This window comes from Arachis duranensis, chromosome 10 (assembly GCF_000817695.3).
Source record: "Arachis duranensis cultivar V14167 chromosome 10, aradu.V14167.gnm2.J7QH, whole genome shotgun sequence".
Taxonomy (NCBI): domain Eukaryota; kingdom Viridiplantae; phylum Streptophyta; class Magnoliopsida; order Fabales; family Fabaceae; genus Arachis; species Arachis duranensis.
In genome coordinates, this window is record NC_029781.3 from 104,049,205 (window position 1) to 104,051,326 (window position 2,122).

Consider the following 2,122-nt stretch of genomic DNA (forward strand, 5'->3'; position numbering starts at 1 on the left):
TTTCTCCTAATGCAAGAGCAGTTCAAATCACCAGGGACACATGATTTACCACAGCTGCAGCCATGTGAAGGCTGCATCAAACTGAAGGATTTCGGATGCCTGAGGGAATGGAAGTAAGTGAAATATGCAGGCGCCTTCACATTATCAACATCATTCACAAGTGATACCGGAATACTCTCGGCTCCTGAGGAGAGGTCTCCAATAATAAGCCCAGTCCTCGAAGGGAATCCAGACTTGAATTTCTGAACTGATTTCCAAACAGCAAACGCACTCGGCTGCCCCGGAACTCTTACCAACTTATACTTGAACACACCACCGCCACTTTTTGCCCTGTCCACCCAAGAATCTTGGATTTTATACAGACCATCATAGACATAGATCTTTGAATTTGGATTGGCGCCATCTCTTATGCCCCGAATGACTCTTACCTCGTTGCGTTGTCGCGAACTTCTATCCAAAGCAAGATTACCCCTTTCAAGCTTTTGATCTGTCACATGCTTATCTTTCTTGTTGAAGTTGCCACCCTGACCAGTATAAATTATAACATCATTATCCTCAGCTTCATCATCATATTCTCCTGATGAAACAATGCTTATAGCGATAATTTCCTCCTCGAACTCACCCTTCACATGCAAAGAGTCAATTCCACCCATGGAGGGAGCATGCAGACCAACAATACATAACTCCATTCGGAAATAGAAGATATCCCCTATCTCAACCCCAGGAACTGCTCCCACTCTCTTCCTCAAGTTTGTTCGAATCCCTTTGCTCATCAAAGTATTGCAAGCTTTAAGATCCGACCGCTTGATCGACCCGCTGCTCAATTCCTTGGCATCATCAAGTTGGCAGATCCTTCTCCGAATCGCATCGAATGTTGTCATTATAAGATGAACAACTTCCCGGCTTCCGTCTTCTCTTTGAGCCGGGCTTATACCAACCAAACCACTTGCATCAACAGGTACTCCTACAGCTTTCTTATTCCTCTTCGCAGCCGATCTAGCACTTCGAGAAGCTGCATTCTTCCTCCCACTAGACCCATCCATCGACGTCCCACCCTCTCCTGCCCCAACAGGGCTCCTATAAGCCTGTATCGGAGCCGGTATCGCACCACCCCTTGGGGCCCCTGAAGATCCTTGCTGAGGTCCACCAAATGGGAAAAATGGTGAAAACCCAGAAGGGTACTGCCCAGAGGCCGGAGCTTGAGGTGACATTGGGAACACCGGTATCAAACTACGCATCGGTTTCACATCCAGAATCCTTGACTTATCAATGGGACCTGAAGGTGGAACTGAGTTTTGAGCTAACCCTTCTTCCATTGCAGACCCTTTTTCACTTCAAACAAACACTCACACAAAACCAAGCTTCCAAAAGCTTCAAATTCCTCTCTTTTTCACCTCAAACAAAAACCATCCTAACCTACTCTTTCTCAACTTTCACAACTTAATTTCAAACCCCAACTTGGAAAATCCCATCATTTTCTGCCAAAGAAAACTATAAATAAGCCATGCAATTCTAAACACGCTTTCACAAAAATTAATTTGCAGAAAAAAACCCAGAATGAAAATGCAATCAAGCAGGAATTTTCACAGTAAATATATGAACCCCAAATGCTTAAGAGAGATCAGATAAGAAAATAATAAAGAATTATTTATTAGAACAAGTTCTGAAACAGAAAAGGTTGTTAAAAGTGTTACCTTTTTCTTATTGCTGAAGCTCTCTGACAGAGAAAGAAACATGAATCTAAGGGGTGAAGAGTGAAGATGATGGAAGCAAAAGAGAGAGTGAGATTTTGGGTTCTGAGAAGAGCAAGTAGTGGCTTCAATTCAAGCCTTTGATGAGGAAAATAGTTTAATAATGAATAGTATCTTGAGTTTAGAGTTTAGACTTTAAAGCCGTACCACAACAACACGTGTTGTAACAAAAGATTCACTGTTCTTATGTGTTTATGTGTTATGTCCGATTCACTATCCAATGCAAAAATTGGAATCAAAACGTGTATTTCCATTTCCTTTTCTTCAAATCAATTCTCTCTTTCATCATTTATATTGAGAGTCAACATTTTTAATAAATATAAATGGTGAAAAATTAATTAGTATTAGTTGAAATATTAGTTATATATAAA

At 41.2% G+C, this 2,122-nt stretch overlaps 1 protein-coding gene across 1 annotated transcript in view; it reads right to left on the minus strand.

Annotated features, from left to right (window-relative positions):
* LOC107471926 (histone-lysine N-methyltransferase, H3 lysine-9 specific SUVH1) overlaps positions 1–1,861 on the minus strand; it is a 4,219-nt gene extending 2,358 nt beyond the window's left edge. Inside the window, exons 1-2 of the mRNA XM_016091463.3 lie at positions 1,695–1,861; positions 1–1,478 (exon numbers count right to left, since the gene is read on the minus strand). Coding sequence (XP_015946949.1) covers positions 1–1,316 — 1,316 coding nt within the window. The 5' untranslated portion in view covers positions 1,317–1,478; positions 1,695–1,861. The remainder of the gene's footprint in view (positions 1,479–1,694) is intronic.
* Between the last annotated feature and the right edge of the window lie 261 nt (positions 1,862–2,122).